Raw genomic sequence first — 20646 nt, 5'->3', positions numbered from 1 at the left:
TTGTTTCAGTTGCAGCTGTATCCCCAGTATATACAACAGTGCTTAGGATAGAGTAGGCATTCAACTTATATTTAATAAATGAATGAATGACCTTAATGTTATGACAAATGACTTTTGATGATATAATTAGTAAGTTTATATATATAAGATATAATAAAACTCATTATTTGAATTCATCCACTTTCATATTATGTTTCATGTAACCTGAACAGTGTCTAGCAAAACAGTCCTATAGAAATGATGCTAAATACACAAATCTATGGGGAGCATATAAAGCTATTAGCTTTCCCAACTCATTGTGATGTACCAAACACAAGAGTAGCAGTATATTTACTGAGAATAAATATATTCAGACATATAAATTTACTATGGTGTTGCTAAATACATTGATACATCCATAACCTTAAGTTAAACTAATGTTACAGATGAATATTGAGCAATCTTATATACATTTTTCTCTTCAAGACAAGGAGTAATTAGCAAAAGGAAGTGGCAAATTACTTCTTTGTAATTAAATAAATGGAGAAGGAAAACAAGAGAGAACAAATGATAGATGAAATGAGAGACATAATCTTGTGGATGATGCCATGGCAAACTTTGGAGTCAGACAAACTTTATTTGGAATCACAGTTCTACCACTTACTAAGTGTATAAACTTGGAGAAGTTACAGCTTCTCAGGTCCAAAATACTCATTGTGAAATAGGGCCAATAATATACAGGGTGGAGCAAAAGTAGGTAATCCTATACAATAAAGAGGTAATATGCAAATTGACCCTCATATCCTCACACCACAAGATGGCCGCCCCCACGTTGTCACAAGATGGCCACCCCACATCGTCATAAGATGGGCACCCCCACATCATCACAAGGTGGGTGCCCCCACGTCATCACAAGATGGCCACCCCCATGTAGTCACAAGATGGCTGCCCCCACATTGTCACAAGATGGCCAGCAGGGGAGGGCAATTGGGGGGACCAAACATGCATGGGAGGGCAGTTAGGGGCGACCGGGCCTGCAGGGGAGGGCAGTTGGGGGTGATTGGGCCAGCAGGGAAGCAGTTAGGTGTCAATCATGCTGGCAGAGGAATGGTTAGGTGTCAATCAGGCCAGCAGGGGAGTGGTTAGGGGGCAATCAGGCAGCCAGGTAAGCGAGTGGTTAGGAGCTAGCAGTCCCGGATTGTGAGAGGGATGTCCAACTGCCAGTTTAAAGCAGCAGTCAGGCATCCCCCAAGGGGTCCCAGATTGGAGAGGGTGCAGGCTGGGCTGAGAGACACCCCTCCAGTGCACAAATTTCATGCACTGGGCCTCTAGTTAATAAATAATAATATAAGAACAAACTCTGTGTTTTGTATACTCATAGTTGTAAACCTACTTTTGCCCCATGCTGTGTATACAGGAGCAATATTTTGAGGGTTTAATGAGACAACATATTTAAAGTGCCTAGCAGATAGTAGATACATACATACATCTCCCCCCATGCCCCTGGGTGGGAAAACACAAACCAGGAATAAAGAAGATTGTAGCAGCTTCTTAAAAGCAATTTTGGCTGAAAGAAAAATTGTGAGGGATGAGGGGTCAGGGGCAGGAATCAAGGTACTAACCAAACTGAGTATCTGCTAAGGTCAGGTCAGACACACAAGAGATAGGCAGGTTATCTGTAGGGTGGAACACCTAAGACTCATCTGCCAAGAATCACTGCCTCCAAGTCCAGAAGAAAAAGTGACATTTATATAATCAGAGAACTAGAGACAAAGAAAACTGGCTTCTATAGACTAATTTAACAACTCTAAGGTTCTCTAACCCAAATTATTGGGCAGATATTTAATTTTAGTATATTGATAATATCATTTCATACTTACCTGAAAAATAATTCTAAGAAAAACTCTCCTATGAGCCAAAGGGTAAACCCTGAGGCACACAGTTTTCTGTTGAATATGTAACCTACCTAATAGAACCACTAAATAGTATTGGATCTTGCAGAATGATTGAAAGTCTAGAACGTAGTGTATGCAGTGGTAGCTTTGAAATATCTATCCCATCAATGACAATCTTTCCTGTTAAAGAGAAACAAAAATGACACACATCTATTAAAATCACAAGCAAAATAATATTTATTAGCTTTACAAATTGAAAGTACTTTCCTAGTTCAGGGTTGAAATTCCTAAAATTCATTTATTCTGGTTCCCTGCTTTATTTCCTTTCATAGGACATTCTATATACATTTATTGATCTTTTTTAGTGTCTTTCTCTCCCAACTAGAATATAAGCTCTTTGAAGACAGGGATTTTTGCCTGTCTTTTTTCACTCCTGTATTGACTGGACAGTTCAGTGTATTACAAATAAAAAATTAAAATCTATGACATAGATATCACATTTTAATGAATTTCTTCAGTGTACATAGACTTATAGAGCCTTTTGCAATCATGCTGTCCGTTCAGATTTATCTTACCATGTCACTTTGCACAAAAACAATATGGCCCTATGAGAGGCATGCGCCTCTCAGGAAGCATGGCAACTGGAGTCCCTTTTCCAGTTGGCTTTAAAGAGCAGGAAATGTGGTTAGCTTAAACTTTCCTTCAGAAATATTATCTAGTAAAATCCTATAGTCTACTGATATTTAAAAGAGAATAAATCATTGATAGTCCATATGGGCCTGAAATGATGTTTCATAATCTAATACATTCAGTCATAACCATAGTTTTTTAATGGAAAGTGTCAATCGTCTTCAGATCATATAATTGACTTACACTGAAAATCCCAACAGAAAATCTCTAAAGTATCTGTGTATTATTACTAGCCATGGAAAGAGCAAACTGCTAACCCAGAGGCAGATACCTAACTTGTTTCTGAATCTAAATCCCAAATAGATAGCAATTACTACAGCTCAAAGTTGTGTTCATAAACTGACCTCTTTATCTCATAGAGCTGTTGTGTAGATTAAATTAACTAATATAAACTGTCAAGTACAATAAAAATGTGAAGTACTATCATCATCATCATAATCATTACAGATAATAATAGTAAGCTCAGCCTGGAGGTGATAGTTGAACACATTGCTGGATCCCCTTTTACTCAAGATGGTTTATGTGCTGGCCTATTTATAGGACACTTGATAGACTAAATAATGTGACATATTTTTTCTAAAGTAAATATTAAATTATTTCTGTGTATCATATTATAAATAATTTTGTGGGTGAATAAATATTTTTGTATATTGTCAACATGGGCTTGGCACCTTATAGCAAAGGTTGACTCCTCACAACATGTTCAACATTATTAAACAAGGTTATTAAGAAGACGATGATAAAAATCATGCACCAAAATGAAAAATGCAGGTTCCTTATCTCCTTGTCTTTTTTCCTTTGATGGAAATAGATTTATTTTTAGTCTGAGGGAAACAAAAGTCTTTCCCTCTCCCCCTTCCGCTTGAAATGCCACCTCCATCTACTGCTATTCAAAATGAGTGGACTTGTGTTCATTTTATCAGTTTATTAGAATTTTTTAACAACTATATCTAGAACTGAATTTGGAGCTAATAGTTTTATTTTTCCAACTCTACATTTTTTTCTTCACTTCTGGACTGTTTAGCTGGGATACCTGCCTCAAAAAATGAGCACAAAGTCCTTATAAATGTTTGGTTTTTATTTCTGTAGGATTAGGTAAGTTGATGTTGCATTTTTTAAGGGAAAGGACCACTTACCCAATAAAAAATTTTAGTAACTTACCATCAAATATATCAACCATTCTGAAGAAAGCCAGGGACAATGATGACTTCCCACTGCCAGTGCGACCACATATGCCCACCTAAAAAAGCAACTGTCACTTAGAGAGAGAGAGGACTCAGACAAATAATAGAAAATGGGAAAAAGTATTTTTAACTAAGACAAGATACCACAGTGAAACTGCAATTATATTGAAGTACTTACATTAATACTATCATTCTCCTTTATGAATGATCATTATTTAAATAAAAACATGGAGTCCTCACCAAATCTTCAGTAATTCCATTCCAACTCTTTTATTTCTGAGTAATTGTGTTGTTTTCCTTTGTGGCTTAATTTTTGCATTAGTTATATGTTGGTCTAATAAATATTTTTTTTCTTATAAGTGATGATTTTATAACAAAAAGTAGAATGAGTCCATTTTTTTTCTGCATACTTGCTCTCTTTAAAACAACTAAAACAAATCATGTGGGACTAGAGCTAGTACAAATTCAAAAGTTCTCAAGGAGATGTCTGATATGGCTAAGAGCCAGAGACAGAAAATTTGAAAAACACACCTATTGTTGACTTTCCATATCTCATGGGAGACTAATGAATGGCAATACGACTAGGAGAACATATATTTTATCCTGATCCTAACTCTCATTTTTTTAATGTAGATAATTTGACATGTAAAGTGTAGATAATATTATGTGAGCTAGTGAGAATATACTTTGCTGGAATGTCTAAAGAGCTTAGGTAGTAACAGAGTGTCCATCAGAGGGTTTGTAAATCAAATGTCAGTGAATTCCATACCTTTTGACCAGGTTTGATGTAAGCCTTGACATGTTTAAGAACAGGTTTCAGATTATTTTCATATCTGACACACAGATCATGAATCTTGATCTCCCCTTCCTGTGGCCAATGCTCTGGAACTTGAGAAGGATCTGGGGATAGGGGAAGAGAAAGGGTGAGGGAGAGGGAAAGAGAGAGGAAGAGAGACAGAGAGGGAAAGACATACACATTTATACATATGAAAATAATTTTTTCTAAATTTGAAGTAATACTGAATGGAGGGAGTTAATGGGGAGATATCTATAATACTTTCAATAAAGAATAAATTTTAAAAATAAAATAAAGTAATACTGAACCAAATTCCGTGGGTTTTCAAAATTAAAATTACATATAGAATAAAGACTTCTGAATTAAGAACTTTTAAAACAGTTTTTTGTTTGTTTGTTTGTCTTTGGAGCAACTGTGTCTCTTCAGCATTCCATTATTCAATTCTATTCAAGATAATTCATCTGTGAATTGATTCATTTGTTCACTGCATTGTTCATCAAACATTTGAGTGCTTAAAATGTGAGAGTTATGTAAGGTGTTGGAAATATGGAGATGAAAGACATGCCTCCAGGTGCTCACTATGTCCAAGTAACTCAGCATCTACAGTACAGCATGGAGAAACTCATGAGGGAGGACAACCCAAGATGTTATGGGAGCACAGAAGATGCTATACCATCCAGGAGGGTTTCAAGAGGAGATGTGATGGGGAAATGTGTTTTAAAAATATATATATAGAGAGAGGAGAACAAATATTAAAAGAAAACATAGCCTGTTGGCATGACCAGAGTAAAAGGTGTATAGATGGATGATGAGAGCTGAGCTGAGCTGGGTGAGCGAGGGTTGCCTAATGAAGGGTCTAGAGGTCTATATGGCTAAATTATCTAGATTTTGACCTTGAAGACCTGCATAACTATTGGAGGATTTGGGGGGAAAGAAAAAAAAGCATTTTAAGCATGAGGTTTGCATTCAAGAAGGATTATTTTCTGAAAATTTCCTGACAATTCCAGCAAAGCTAAGAATCTTAGTCAGAATATTAAGATTCATTTTTTTTTATATCTCAGTTAATAAGGTCTTGAAAAAGAAAATAAGACAGTTTATGCTTTGGGTTGGTAATTAACATAATAAGGTCAAAATATTTGTATGATCCTCTTTAAATATTACTAAACAATATATATTGGACTCTGGCTGTATCCAAGACTTTTTGGGCCTAAAAAGTCTTATTACGGGAGGGCGAACCAAGATGGTGGCATAGGTAAACACCTAAACTGCTGCCTCACACAACAATTTCAAAACTACAACTAAAAGACAAAACGTTTATCACCCAGAACCACGGGAAAGCTGGCTGAGTGGGAGTTCTACAACTAGAAGGAAAGAGAAAAGAGCATTAAGACGTGCACAAGCGCTGAAAAGCTGAGGTACGGAGGTGTGCGAATCGGGCTGGCAGCGGGCAACTGGGTGCGCTGCTTTTTTCAACCCGAAGGGAGACAAGCTCATGATTAATCTGAACTCCAGTTTCTGGGGAGATGCTGGGGACCCAAACTCCTACGGGGAGAAGCTGGACTGTCTGCCATTGGGTCGGAAAGTGAGGGTGGCTTTCTTGCAGAGGTGCGCACAGCAATCATTGTTTACTGCACTGGGGCGCGGGGCGCGGGGACTTGGAAACAGAGACACAGAGATGGCTTACTGGCAGCCATCGCTGTTTGCCACGCCCTAGCCTAGTGACTCCCTGAGACCCCGCCCCACACAATCTACAAACCCACCAAAGCTCCACCAGCGGCTTTTGCATATAAATGGTCTGCCCTATCGCAGCTTAACCTAACAAACTGCAGCTCTGGTCAGACAGCTCCAAAACCTCCAAACCCCAAGCAAAGAGGAGAAAACTGTAGTTCTCGCTGTAGCTCCTGCTGGGTGGCCTCAGACAATAGCTGACCTGCACCCCATTGGAGATCCAGAAGCTAGTATATCTAGTGGTCAGTGTGAGACAACGCCAGATTTCAATTACTCACATCCATAAGTGACACATTCAAGAGGCAGACTCAGTGAGCACCAAAGCCCCACTGAAGCAAGTCCTGCCCCATAAGTGTGTCTCCAGAACAGCAGTTCTTCCATTATAGACACAGCGGGTCCTCACAGCCAATTGGCCTGGAGGTCAATTCCTCCCAGTGTAGCACAGCAATGAAGGCTTAACTACACCAAGACTTTGCACTCAGCCCACAAAGGGATGCACCAAGAGTGTCCACCTCAGGTGATAGGCTGAACCACTGGTCACCTACCACAGAAAACCACTCCATCAACACAGGGAAGCAACAAAATGCAGAGACAAAGAAACATGTCACTAATGAAAGAAATGGAGGAAAGCAAACTACTGGACATAGAGTTCAAAACCACAATTATAAGGTTACTCAAGAATCTTCTAAAAACCGCCGAGAAACTTGATGAGACCTCCGAGGAGCTTAGTGAGACCTTCAAGGACCTTAATGAGAATGACAAAAAAATGGAAAAGGATCAGTCAGAAATTAAGCATACACTGTCTGAAATAAAGAATATACAGAAATTCAACTGTAGATCAAAGGACCCTAAGAATCAAACCAAAGATCTGAAATATGAGGAAATAAAAAACACCCAACCAGAAAAACAAAAAGAAAAAAGAATCGGAGAGAAACCAAGATGGCGGCATAGGTAAACACCTAAACTGCTGCCTTGCACAACAATTTCAAAACTACAACTAAAAGACAGAACGGACACCATCCAGAACCACAGGAAAGCTGGATGAGTGAAAATTCTACAACTAGAAGGAAAGAGAAAAGCTCACAGAGAATTGGAGGTACGGCAAAGGGGCTTTGTGCGCACAGAGAGGAAGGGCGGCTGAGAGCCTGGCTGACTTTCTCTGGCGGAAGGGGGAAGGAAGCCTCCGACCGCACTGAACCTCAGTTCTGACTGCACTGAACCCCAGTTCCGGGCGAACCCCTGGGGACCCACGCTCTTACGGGTGGAGTCTGGACTCTCGGGCGGAGACTCGAGCTGGGAAAGGCAGAAGTCTGAAGGCGCACGCGGGCACAAAGGCTGCGGAGGTTGCCACAGGCTTTCCCTAGTGGAAGGGAGTCAGAGGATCCTGACTGCACTGAGCCCCAGTTCTGACTGCAGTGAACCCCAGTTCCAGGCGAGCCCCTGGGGACCCACGCTCTTGTGGGGGGAGTCTGGACTCTCGGGCAGAGACTCGGGAGCCGGGGAAGGCGGAGGACTGAAAGTGCACACGCGCGCACGTGCCAGTGCGCACAAAGGCTGCGGAAGTTGCCACAGGCTTTCCCTAGTGGAAGGGAGTCAGAGGATTCTGACTGCACTGAGCCCCAGTTCTGACTGCAGTGAACCCCAGTTCCAGGCGAGCCCCTGGGGACCCACGCTCTTGTGGGGGGAGTCTGGACTCTCGGGCAGAGACTCGGGAGCCGGGGAAGGCGGAGGACTGAAAGTGCACACGCGCGCACGTGCCAGTGCGCACAAAGGCTGCGGAAGTTGCCACAGGCTTTCCCTAGTGGAAGGGAGTCAGAGGATTCTGACTGCACTGAGCCCCAGTTCTGACTGCAGTGAACCCCAGTTCCAGGCGAGCCCCTGGGGACCCACGCTCTTGTGGGGGGAGTCTGGACTCTCGGGCGGAGACTCGAGCTGGGGAAGGCGGAGGTCTGAAAGCGCACATGCGTGCAAGGGCAAGGCTGACAGGAAGCCAAAACTGAGACTCCACCCCATCCAAGCTGAGCACAGAGGCTATTGCAATTTGGCAAGTCTAATCCTATAAGGCTGTCTCCAGCACCGAACTTCTCCCAGCATAGACACAGCTGATCCTTACAGCCAACTGGCCCGAAGGTCAATTCTTCCCAGTGATACCAACAATAATCAAGACTTAATTACAACAAGGCTGTACACACAGTCCACAAAGGGGTGCACCAAGAGTGTATACCTCAGGTTAACTGGGGAAGCAGACCCACTGGGCCATATTGGAAACCTAGCACAAATATCTACCTTACCAACTCAGGGAATCAGTGAAAATGTGGGGTCAAAGAATCAGATCACAAACGAAAGAAATGGAGGAAAACAAACGACTGGATATAGAATTCAAAACCACGGTTATAAGACTTTTTAAGAATATCCTAGAAAAGGCCGATAAATATAACGAGACCCTCGAAGATATGAAAAAGGACCAACTAGAAATTAAACATACACTGACTGAAATAAAAAATATTATACAGAGACCCAGAAACAGAATAGAGGAACACAAGAATCAAGTCAAAGAATTGAAATACAAAGAAGCAAAAAACACTCAACCGAAAAAGCAAAAAGAAAAAAAAAAAATCCAAAAAGTTGAAGATAATGTAAGAAGACTCTGGGACAACTTCAAGCGAACCAACATCAGAATTATGGGGGTGCCAGAAGAAGAGAGAGAGCAAGATACTGAAAACCTATTTGAAGAAATAATGACCGAAAACTTCCCCCACCTGGTGAAAGAAATAGACTTACAAGTCCAGGAAGCGCACAGAACCCCAAACAAAAGGAATCCAAAGAGGACCACACCAAGACACATCATAATTAAAATGCCAAGAGCAAAAGACAAAGAGAGAATATTAAAAGCAGCAAGAGAAAAACAGTTAATTACCTACAAGGGAGCACCCATACGACTGTCAGCTGACTTCTCAACAGAAACTATGCAGGCCAGACGGGAGTGGCAAGAAATTTTCAATGTGATGAATAGCAAGAACCTACAACCAAGATTACTCTACCCAGCAAAGCTATCATTCAGAATTGAAGGGCAGATAAAGAGCTTCACAGATAAGAAAAAGCTGAAGGAGTTCATCACCACCAAACCAGTATTATATGAAATGCTGAAAGGTATTCTTAAAGAAGAGGAAGAAGAAAAAAGTAAAGAGAAAAATTATGAACAACAAATACATATCTATCAACAAGCGAACCTAAAAATCAAGTGAATTAAAAACCTGAGGAACAGAATAATCTGGTGAATATAATAGAATCAGGGGCATAGAAAGGGAGTGGACTGATAATTCTCAGGGGGAAAGGGGTATGGGGGGTTCATGAAGAGAATGGACAAAAATCATACACCTATGGATGAGGACAGTGGGGTGGAGGTAAGGGCAGAAGGTGGGGTGGGAAATGGGTGGAGGGGAGCTATGGGGGGAAAAAGGAGAAATAATTGTAATAATCTGAATAAAGATTTATTTAAAAAAAAGAAAAGAAAAAAGAATCCAAAAATATGAAGATAGTGTAAGGAGTCTCTGGGACAACTTTAAGCGTACCAACATCTGAATTTTTGGGGTGCCACAGAAGACAGAGAGCAAAATATCAAAAACCTATTATAAGAAATAATGACAGAAAACTTGCCCTACCTGGTGAAAGAAATAGACTTACAAGTCCAGGAAGTGCACAGAACCCCAAACAAGAGGAATCCAAAGAGGACCACACCAAGACACATCATAATTAAAATGCCAAGGGCAAAAGACAAAGAGAGAATCTTGAAAGCAGCAAGAGAAAAACAGTTAATTACCTACAAGGGAGTACCCATACGACTGTCAGCTGATTTCTCAACAGAAACTATGCAGGCCAGAAGGGAGTGGCAAGAAATATTCAAAGTGATGAATAGCAAGAACCTACAACCAAGATTACTCTACCAGCAAAGCTATCATTCAGAGTTGAAGGTCAGATAAAGAGCTTCACAGACAAGAAAAAGCTAAAGGAGTTCATCACCACCAAACCAGGATTATATGAAATGCTGAAGGGTATTCTTTAAGAAGAGGAAGAAGAAGAAAAAGGTAAAGATAAAAATTATGAACAACAAAATGACAACAAATACATACCTACCAACAAGTGAATTTAAAAATCAAGTGAATAAAAAGTCTGATGAACAGAATGGACTGATGAATATAATAGAATCAGGGACATAGAAAGGGAGTGGACTGACAAGTCTCAGGGGGAAGGGGATGTGAGAGGTGTGGGAAGAGATTGGACAAAAATCTTATACCTATGGATGAAGACAGTGGCGGGGGTAAGGGCATGGGGTGGGGTGGGGAATCAGGTGGAGGGGAGCTATGGGGGGGAAAAAGGAACACCTGTAATAATCTGAACAATTAAAGTCTTATTATGTCAAGAGCACCTAATCAAGCAAAGTCAAGCTGAGAGGCAATTCTCTGGATACTGAAGTGGGAAACAAAAGCAAAAATAACAATGTGTCTGATACACAATATTTGACTAGAATTTAAATGAATCAAAATAATATTTCAAACAATACCCATGGTGCCTTCATAGTTCTCAGACTCCATAGTCAAGAAACTGTTCACTTTCTTCACTGCCCCCATCTGGACCTCCAGGTCAGCCAAGTTCCTCACAACCCAATTCAAATAGTTGGTTATCTATGTTAGATGACAAAAAATTAACATATTTAAGATAAATTATCAATTTTTTAAATCACTGGATGATTGGAAATAGAATGACTTGGACAGTTAGTGTATATCATGTGGCACAATTCATAAGTGCTACAGGATATCAGAGACCAAAGAGGATGGTATGGGATAAACTTGTCAAAGAAGGTGTCTGTTCTTCTTCAAGGGTCCTGTTTTGTGAAGTCCTGATTTCCATACACGATGGATAGTCGTATGTACCTCTGTTTGTATTTATCTAATTTATATTCACATTCACTTTCCTTATCCCTAAATGGGTTTTGAGCAATTCAGGACAGGGATCCCAAGGAGCCTTGGGGATGCTCTGATCATTGGGTTTGAGGAGGTTCTAAAAATTGGTTCACAATATCAGAAATAAATCCATGCTGTCCTAAAACTCTGGTTTAGCTCCAAATCTGCTAATATTTTCAAAATGTCATCTTTTTATGAATTTCAATGTTATCCTCTAATATCTATGAATAAGAGTTGATAACAGCTATGGAAAGTACCTCCAACACTACAAAAAAAGATATTTTCATCTGTACCTACCGTAAGTGCATACAGAAGACCTAAGCCCACCAATCCAGAATTGGAAGACATGCTAATGCATGCAATAGATGCAGTGAGGACAATGCAAGCTCCCAGATAATCCTAAAAAGGAGAAAGAAAAAAATGTTAAAATATTTTTCCAAGTTCTTAAACCAAAGGTCTCCATCAATTTAGGTGATCACCAAGAGAATATGTATCACTCCGATGTGTCATGTTAAGAGGAAGGTTACCTAAGTTACAAAAAATTGCAATGCACAATATTTGGGCTGAAATGGGAGTGATTCAATGTTTTCATTATATCCATGCAGATATGGGTTCAGAGAAGTTAAATAGCTTGCCAGAAATTAAGCAGCTATTTTTACCACTATTATCTCCAGCAATAGTAATAATGCTAAGTACATTGTAAAGGTTCAGTAATTCTTTTTAGAATAGATGCCCAGAGAAATTCATCCCTTCATAAATCTTTCACTGAATTTTTATATGAGCCAAATATCTTCTAAATCAAGACTTCTGAATTCTTAAAGACTCATATAAATTATTTAATTCTCTACCAATCCCTTTTCCAGACTTTAACAGTTGAACATGTAAACACAGTAATATGGTGGGAAGTCTAATACAAAGTATTATGATATTTCAATCCCCCATTTTGAACTGTAATATGATTGTCTCCTAAAATGCTTTGCTATGCATAAGTTTTAGGGGTTCTTTGCTTTCTTAAAATGAAAAGCACTTTTACTTTAAGCCATGAACTTCATCATTTAGTGCAAAATTATCCTTAATTTTTTACTATTTCAATTGTGGAGGAAAAATTCATGAAACTCTGTGTTCCTTGTTATAAAGAATAGATATGAATAGGACTAAAATAGAACAAGGCCATATTTGAGATACTAAACAACAAAATAATCATTGAGTTTAGGCCTAATATAAATATAAAGGAAATGAAAAACATTATGCACTCGATCTCTTTCTCTCTCTCTGTTAAATTTAGTTTACTATGGAATGTTTATATCCTGGATTCATCCATTATATAGAACTAAATCGTAGATTCAATTAGATGATAATTTTAACTATTTTCCATTGAATTAAAATGGTACTTCTGATAACAGGTAGGTAGCCTTATCCTGGCAATAGATTCAGCAGAGAAGTGAAAATAGATGAAGGAAGGAAAGGGAAAAGCTGATCAATAGATTAGTTGATGGATAATTTCTGGTCTCTTCCACATGGCTAAGGTTTTCAAAACTACTTGTAAAGATTTCAATATGATAATCAGACATTATTGTTTTAATTATTAGTCCAGTAAATAAAATATGCCAAAATGTACATATAAAGATAATATGTAGAGATGTTTTTGATACTTTAACAATAAGGCATAGCTTTTTGAAATACATACATTTATAGCAATTTTTTTTCAGAAGAAAGACCTAGATATGAGAGATTAAAAGCTAATAAGTCTGCAGCTTAGTATCTGTAACAAAATTATTTTATTTATCAAAAAATATTCCTTATCTTTTTTTTTTAAGAAAGTGCTATTCATGTTGTCTTTTAGTTACACCAACTAGATACTTCCCTGCCCATTCCTGGATTATTACCACTGCTCAAAAATGTTCTTTTATGGAGAATTTTTATAGCCATTTGATAAGAATTTTACTTTGATCAGGATAAAAAAGGAATCTTCTTTGTATATAATATTTACCCAAAAATTTCAGAGCAAAATCACTAAATTCCAATCACCTCTCTTCAAATAGCATAGGAGTATAGAAGTGTGAAATTGATAGACAATGCAAGAACTTATGTTAGCTTTCTATTTTCCAGTTCTTTACCATTAAATTTATCAAGTTTAACAAATTACCAAGTGACCCTATAATTATACCTCTTCTTCTCTCTTCAAAAATATGTCAACAGTAAAATGGCTTAAAGGCAATAAATTTAAAGAAGGTAAGCAGATGTTCTGAATAACTCACATATAGGAGATCAAACACTTAGGGATCACTAGCAGCATTTATTCTACTGCTAAGGCCTTACTCATCCTAACCAATCAATTCAACAAAAAACACACCTGTGGTCAAACAGTACAATGGAATTAGAAATTCAATTTAGAAAATAGAAGTTACTACCTATGTGAATTACCCACTGTCGATGAGAGCCAAATCACAGAACATTTTATCTGTATAGTGATAAATCATAACTTCCATTGAGTTTGTGAATTCAACACTCTCCTCCAGAAGGGAAGCCTTTGATTCCCATGTCAAAAGTGAGGCCACTTGCCCAACTGGCATGGCTCAGTGGTTGAGCATTGACCTATGAATCAGGAGAGGAGGTCATGTGCTCGGCATGCCTGGGATGCGGGAAGTAGCCAGTCAATGATTCTCTCTCATCATTGATGTTTCTATCTCTTTCCTTTTCCCTTCTTCTCTTTGAAATCAATAAAAACACATTTTTTTAAAAAGTGAGGCCTCTTGCCAGATTTCTAGTAATTCCATGACATCTACCTGTATATGAGAAAATTTTAATTTTCTATAAAACAGACTTGTAAATAATTAGTAGCCACATAATCTCTTTTCTTCATGTGGAAGTCTATGATACCATTGAGTGGGAGAATATATTAGGGTGTCCCAATTACAAGATAAGGGCACACCTGTGTATCATGGCGGTAGGAAAACATGAAGAAGCTCTGTGCTGTTTCACCAAATATACTCTTGCAAGCTTACTCTGAAGACTATTTTCACTTTAGCCTGTTGATTCTGAAGACTTTTTTTTTTTTTTTTTTGGCTTCCTGATATGAATTTTCTTTTATCCTAATGCCACACAGCAAGACAAAGCCTTGGAAAGACAGCCTTTAGATAGAGTTACACAATTTTTGCAAATGGAAATACCGATGCCAAAGAACTGGAACTGTTTAGTGCAGAGGGATGAAGAGAAAACGCTGTGCCGAACAAAAGAACGTAAGCAGCATTCAAAGGTTAGGACGTAGTGACACACTCCACACAACTGCGGCCCACTTCCCTTGGCACCCAGAGGAAAAGCACTCCCTTCTGTTGCCAAAGCAACCTGGGTGGTCACAGTCTAGCTACTTTCTCCCGCCAAATTATTTTATTCTTTTTGACTCTTGTCCGTTATTGATTTGAGTGTGTTTTGACCTTTTCTTTTTTTTCCAATTCAAAAGGAATATGGTGGGCAGGGCTAAATCTTCAATAGGGAAAACTATTTACTCAGAGAAAGGGAGTAACGTGTGATCATCTTAACTCTTACTTAACAAGACCAGGAAAGAAGTGAAAGCCATGTGTTAAAAAGATCAATAAATAAGTGAGATTGTAATAAAAAATTGGATGGGGCTCAGGGGTCTTCCCAAATTCAACAAAAGGTGTTTTTCCTCTGCTTTCCCTCCCTTCCTTCTCCTTAGATGTTCTGTCCATAGAATTCAAATGGCATCACTTTGGAAAGTTAGAATTGGGAGTGAAGAGAAGCCAAAGAGAAAATTAGCCACAGAAAGCTTAATAAGTTTTCTCCATCAGGTGATGAGTCCATGAATTAGAGATAGTGCAATCCCCAGATCTGTGTCAGGAAATCCTGCTTGCCTCTTCTGATTTATGCCCAATGCCTCAACCCTCTTCAGACCATTTTAGTTGTGTTTCTGCTCTGGAAACTCCCAGAATATTTGCTATAAGCAGATATTTTTGTTAATTTACTGAGTAATATGGCAAAAGGGTTTGTGTTAATTCTGTGGATAAGAGCAATGCAGATTCATTGGGCCAAATAAAAGTTTTCATTACTTATTTTTGACAATGACTTATAAGGCAAAATGTGTGCAGCTGTGGGGTTCAGAGAGCAGTTTACACCTTGGTCTCTAAGGTCCTGTACCCCAAAATCCGTATTTCTGACACAAGATTCATTTATTTCAAACTGAAATGGTGCCTCCAATTATATGGACATGTCCACCAGAGCACAGTAATCATGAGGTTACTTATATGTGAACAATTGGGAGAAATGTTATTTCCTTATAGGAGTCATCTACTTAATTTATTCAGCACTCCTACTGTGGCACATGTTCTTGGATTGTAGCATTTATATTCAAGTAAACATTTTAATATTCTAATATTCCAATTATACTAGTTTTAATGAAAACTCTCAATGTACTCAGAAGCACAGGAAGAGAGTGAACCTGACTGGTTTTAAGTTGTAAACCTGGGATTGTCTGGAGGTATGCGTGTGTGTACGTGCGCACACACACATACCCACACAAACTTATTGACACATAAATAAAATTGATAAAGAAGACAAATGACACACAAGGGACTTTGGACTTCGACTTCTATCAGCTGATATGCCTTGAACTTTGCAATAAATCAACAACTTTCTTGCCAAAATTTACCTTTATTCATTAGAAATAGAAGCAAATTTTTTTGGTTTAAAGGATAGTTCTGGTAATGAGACTAGACAGTAAATCTTGAAAATATTGTAATACACAGAAAACAAAGAAAAGACATAAGAACAAAAGTATCATCGGGTAACAGAATAAACGGCAGATTGTGCGCTTCCTATTGAACTATCAGAATTTTCTTTAGGTTTCTACAAGTAGAACTAGAATTCCTTTATATTCAGGTAGGTCTGACTGCCTTTTCCTGTGGGGGTTAAAGTAGTGGGTTGTGATTCAAACTAAACTAACTCATTCGGAATCTGGCTGCTATTCCTTTCTAATTTTTCCTGACCTTCCCTTTCTTGGCAGTCTAAAGGCTCTAATATCTTGTATTCTGGCTATGAAAGTAGAACATATGGTTTGCTTGAAGATTCTTGTTAAACACTTGTCCATTAACCTGACAGTAGGAAGTGCTAAAGAGCAGAAACAGCAGTCAAATCAGACAGTCACCTCAAGTCCAAAGCAAACATACTTGCCCCCTAAAAAAAATACTTGATCTTCAAGTTTAGGAAAATCACATACAAAGGTAACTATTAACATTTTCCTTATGAATTTGGGGTTCTCTTTCATTAAGCTATTTCATCATTAATTCTGTTATTCAGATATGAGTTATGTTCCTTAAGAGAAAACAGATTTAAACAAACAAATACAGAGGTTTTAAACAAAGATTTAGGATCTGGCCCAGATCTAGAAATAATGTTTTGGCTTTGTTATAAATTCTAACCAACACTTTATCTGTCTTTATGTTACCTGTAGGTAATTCAGAAGACATTTTGCCCAGCCCCCACAGCTACCTAGAAAGAATTTCTTATCAACAACCAATGCTTCTATCTAAAAAATGTGAAATATAATTGTGTTCTGTTCTGAATAGTTTCTATATAATAACTAATATAGTGGCAAAGAATTTCTGTAAGTTAGTAAGAAATCATGACCACTACATCTTATGGTGGTAGGGGGTGGGGGAATAGGAGTGGTCCAAGATTCCATATCAATCTATACCCATCCATCAACAACTCATATTTTAACTTGGGTTCCTTCATTTCAACCTTATCAAATTCCCTTTACCATCTGCCCTCTCTGGTCTGTTCAGTTTTAAAAGAAAGCGTGCATATGCTAGGAATGCTTACTTAATCAGCCAAAGCGAGGTTCTTACGATAGCACAGATAAAACTCCTTTTTCTTTTTACAAACTAATATATAATTATTATTTTTAAAAGACTACAGACAACTCATCATTACCACTAAAGTAGCTGATCTGTACTGCAGATACACAGACTAGTCTGAAAACTAAGGCTGACCCTTGAACATCACAGGGCTTAGGGGCACCAACTCTTCACACAGTGGAAAAACTACATATAACTTTTGACTGCCCCAAAACTTGGCTACTAATAGCCTACTGTTGACTAGAGGAAGCCTTACTGATAACATAAAGTCAATTAACACACATTTTGTATATGCATTATATACTATACTCTTACAATAAAGTAAGTTAAAGAAAAGAAAGTGCAATTAAGAAAATCATAAGGAAGAGAAAACACACAGACTTATTTTAAAAAATTCACACATAGTGGATCCATGCAGTTCAAATGCGTGTTATTCAAGAGTCAAATGTACATTCTCTTCCCTTCTTTTTTTTGTAATTTTCCCCCTTTATTTTTTAATTCAATCTTTATTGTTGAAAGTATTGCGTATGTCCCCTTTTCCCCACTGATCCTCTTTTCCCTTCTAAAACTTGTGTCTCTTCTGTTTCCTACTCCATACTCCAGCTGGTTGGCTTTTGAATCACTCACCAGGGCAGGTACTGTTTCTATTCATTTATTCATCCATTCATCCATTCATCCAAAAGACTTTTGTTGACTGCATCTGCTAGTCACTGCATTATGGGATTTATTAAAATAATCCTAATATCCCCATGAAGAACTTATTCCTATTTTATAGATGAGGAACTGGGACTCAAATAAATGGATTAGCTTTCCAGATCAAGTCTGTAAATGCCAATGCTTGTTCCTGTTCTCCTACTTCATACAACACAAGGAGGCAAGAGATGATTAATTGCAGTTTTTTACATTTTGTGCTAACATGATCTTCTACAGACTTAAAACATAAAAAGTCACCATCTCTTCCAGGCCTGTCAAGCTAAATGAAGGAAATGAGTACATTTGTTCACTTGTCAAATTTGCTCTTTTGGAAAAAAATTGTAGTTATACAAACATTTGCCACTCCATTAACTTATGTAATCTAGAGACTAATGAACACAGAATGAATTTTTGCTTTTTGGGCTATTTGTCTTGCCATTAGCTAAAAAATTATGACAAGTTTTCTTTGTAACATAAACAAACCTGAGTTATTTTTAAAATCCAGAAAATGTGAAGTTAGTGCTGAATCTCAGTGACAGACTAGTTTTTACAACTGTCTCCTTCTTTGCATCAGGCCTGTTCTCTGTTTGGTTTCCATTTCGAAATCATGAAATGAACGTACCGTTCTGACCTCTAGCCATCTGTTGGCAGCTGAGAGAAATAAGTAGGCAATGTTGTTTGTGTCCGTCAGTTCCAGCATACGTTGCTTAAATCTGGTTTCATGCCTGCAAAAACCAAAAATATTATAATGGTAGCCACACATCAGGAGAAATAATAAAAAACAGAAAAATCAGTCACACTTACTACTACACTATTTACTCAACAGAGTGACAAACCAATGGGATGAAATGACTAGTAAATGACTCCTACTTCAAAATCAAAGCCAGCTGCTACTGCTCTGGGGTATTCTCAGTAGAGATAGTGTGGTCCAGTGTTTCCTTCATTTCTCAGACCTTTGCTATGAAAATGAATCTTTCTGATGACAAAGTGCTATTAATAATCATTTCATAAATTTCCACATTATTATTGTAGCCATGGAAACAAGGTATAACCTATGTTGCAAGGGCCTTACACAAATTAGAATAAGTTGTACAAAAATGTAAAATACCCTACCTATTTTTTGTTGCATTCATTTTACTTTAAATATATATATATTTAAATAGTGAATATGAACTGTAAATAGATCTACCCACATAAAGGCCATTCTATACTTGCAATGGTATTTCAGAGAGGTAGAGTGAGAGAGAGATATTTCTATAATTGATCAGTTGCCTCCTTCAAGTCCCCTACTGGGGATCAAGCCCACAATCCAGGCATGTGCCCTGACCCTGTGCCCTGGCATCCTGGTTCATAGGTTGATGCTCAGCCACTAAGCCACACCAGCTGGGCTGTTTTACTTTTCCAAATAGCACAGTTAGAATTGGGTGGGAGGTGCTGGATGAGAACCAGACAAGATGGGAATCTATGCATTGGTAGCAAGCAAATATATACTCCTAAATTTCTCTTTTTGCCTGGTGTTTCTGGGAACCAAAAAAATGAAAGTGGAACGACATGAAAAAGAAATAGGGTCTTTGGAGATGGATGATGTTCTTAGAAGAATTATATGATTTAAATAAGATATCTTATGCCTCAAAGTTCTAAACTAGGGGTGGGCAAACTTTTTGACTCGAGGGCCACAATGGGTTCTTAAATTGGACCGGAGGGCCAGAACAAAAGCATGGATGGAGTGTTTGTGTGAACTAATATAAATTCAAAGTAAAGGAGTGGAGGGGAGAGCAAGAGAACCGGATAGAACAGCCGGATCCGGCCCGCGGGCCATAGTTTGCCCACGGCTGTTCTAAACTATTTGTAAGGATGGTCATTGTATAGAAGGAACCCTTATTCTGTGGTGCTTACAGGGTTCTATGACACATACAATTTAGATATTAATCCCTGGCCAAATTAAGGTCATTCTTGGTGAACAACATAATCAGACCAAATTCTGTGTAACTTGTGTTATTAAGGAAAATAAAAATCTTATCCATTTGAACATATGAGCTACTCTCACAGCAGCTCAGACTACATGGTAAGAAATCTTTTCTAAATCACAAAAATAGTCCCTTTTCATTTTTAAATTATTTCCCCTGAATAATAGAAACAATTGAAAGCTGGATAATATAATCAAAATAACTGTTTTGAAGGTTGGAGGAAATGCCAAAGCAAAATGTGGTTTATTCACTCTCTGGGGCCATGGCTGATCTTACATAGATCTCCTGTCTACACATTGTGTTTGCAAGGAATGGCCAAATTTTATCTGACAGCCTGACAGTGATTTCTTACTGATAAAAGACTGCCTGCCCCAAGTACCCCCAAATGTTCAAATCAATTTGTAAAATTTTATAATAAACCATCACTATGTCGAAGAATGAAGACGTCTGGGTGGGGTGTTCACTTGGCCCATGAAACCATCCATACAGGCCAATATAAAGCAGATACTTGATATCTGTCCAACTGACCTGATCACTCCAATATGCCAAACCAGATAAATCAGATAATTGAGTCAGACAGTAACATCTGATCTAAAATAATCAAAGGATTCTGCAATCAGAGCCAAATAATTACCTCACTTTGAGTTACATAGCCTTGACCCAAATGCCAGGCACAGAGGACCTGTGCTGAACAGCAACACACTGGGACAGGACCAAGCTGTACTAGGAATACACCTACCCTCGTGATGACCCTTTTAGAGATGAGTAGAGTGAATACTTAAAAGATAGGATGGTTCATAGGATCATAGAATTTACTGAGATAGTGAATATGAACTGTAAATAGATCTACCCACATAAAGGCCATTCTTTCTATACTTGC

At 38.2% G+C, this 20646-nt stretch overlaps 1 protein-coding gene across 3 annotated transcripts in view; it reads right to left on the bottom strand.

Annotated features, from left to right (window-relative positions):
* ABCC9 (ATP binding cassette subfamily C member 9) overlaps positions 1-20646 on the bottom strand; it is a 127795-nt gene that overhangs the window by 13944 nt on the left and 93205 nt on the right. For all 3 annotated transcript variants that reach the window (XM_080662427.1, XM_080662428.1, XM_080662426.1), the window contains 6 exons: positions 18422-18524; positions 11531-11632; positions 10834-10954; positions 4518-4648; positions 3726-3804; positions 1946-2054 (listed from right to left, as the gene is read on the bottom strand). In XM_080662427.1, the coding sequence (XP_080518553.1) occupies positions 1946-2054; positions 3726-3804; positions 4518-4648; positions 10834-10954; positions 11531-11632; positions 18422-18524 (645 nt within the window). The remainder of the gene's footprint in view (positions 1-1945; positions 2055-3725; positions 3805-4517; positions 4649-10833; positions 10955-11530; positions 11633-18421; positions 18525-20646) is intronic.

The sequence above is a fragment of the Plecotus auritus genome (assembly GCF_963455305.1).
Source record: "Plecotus auritus genome assembly, chromosome: 3".
In the NCBI taxonomy this organism is placed as follows: Eukaryota; Metazoa; Chordata; class Mammalia; order Chiroptera; family Vespertilionidae; genus Plecotus; species Plecotus auritus.
This window is presented reverse-complemented; position numbering and strand designations above follow the sequence as displayed.